The sequence below is a fragment of the Penaeus monodon genome, chromosome 33 (assembly GCF_015228065.2).
Source record: "Penaeus monodon isolate SGIC_2016 chromosome 33, NSTDA_Pmon_1, whole genome shotgun sequence".
NCBI classification, from domain to species: domain Eukaryota; kingdom Metazoa; phylum Arthropoda; class Malacostraca; order Decapoda; family Penaeidae; genus Penaeus; species Penaeus monodon.
This window is the reverse complement of record NC_051418.1, coordinates 35,432,543-35,433,241: the sequence shown is the minus strand read 5'-3', so window position 1 is coordinate 35,433,241 and position 699 is coordinate 35,432,543. Positions and strand designations below refer to the sequence as shown.

The following is a 699-nucleotide window of genomic DNA, read 5'->3' as shown; positions in this document are numbered from 1 at the left end:
TGTCCCTGGGCATCGTATGACATGAAAAAAGGAAAAATGAAGTCGCTTGTGATGTCTTTGTTTGTACTTATTTTACATAATTTGTTTTTCATATTTAAGTTAATATGTTTCTACTTATTTCAGGGCATCCCAATAGCGATTACATCCTGCACCAATTGCGGGCGTGCGGTGTGATTGAGACGGTGCGAATCAGTCAAGCCGGATACCCAGTCAGGTGTGTTGGGGAAAAGATTGTTATATTGTTTTAAATTATTAGGTTTCTATAAGGTTGATTTTCAGGTGGATTGGTGTGTGTGTGCATGGCTTTGTAGGTTTCTATATTGTTAGTAGTGTTATATTTCATGCTAGTGTTAAGTGTTATTATTTTTGATGTTGATGTTTTATTGCCTGGTAGACTGGTGTGAGGTTGTTGATGATAAGATATTGTTGTTGTCATTTTTTTTATAGTATAATTGTTGGGTCCTTTATTATGGGTTTTACTTATATCATACTGTTCTGGCCAGGATCTCCTATGAAGACTTCATCTCCCGCTACGGCCGGCCAACTGAAGAAGATGCAGTCAGTGTGAGCAAGGAGATAGCCAGGACCATGCTGGGGACCACCCAGGGGGGCCACGTTGATTCCATGAAGTGCAGGTGAGTTGGGCGGTGAAGGTTTAGGCTGTTGGGTTTGGAGCAGCTTGATTTTCTTGTTTTTGTA

At 40.5% G+C, this 699-nt stretch overlaps 1 protein-coding gene across 1 annotated transcript in view; it reads left to right on the top strand.

Annotated features, from left to right (window-relative positions):
- LOC119594433 (unconventional myosin-XIX-like) overlaps nt 1–699 on the top strand; it is a gene marked incomplete at its 5' end in the record, with an annotated part of 15,165 nt that overhangs the window by 8,988 nt on the left and 5,478 nt on the right. The window contains 2 exon segments of the mRNA XM_037943492.1: nt 124–214; nt 504–635. Coding sequence (XP_037799420.1) covers nt 124–214; nt 504–635 — 223 coding nt within the window.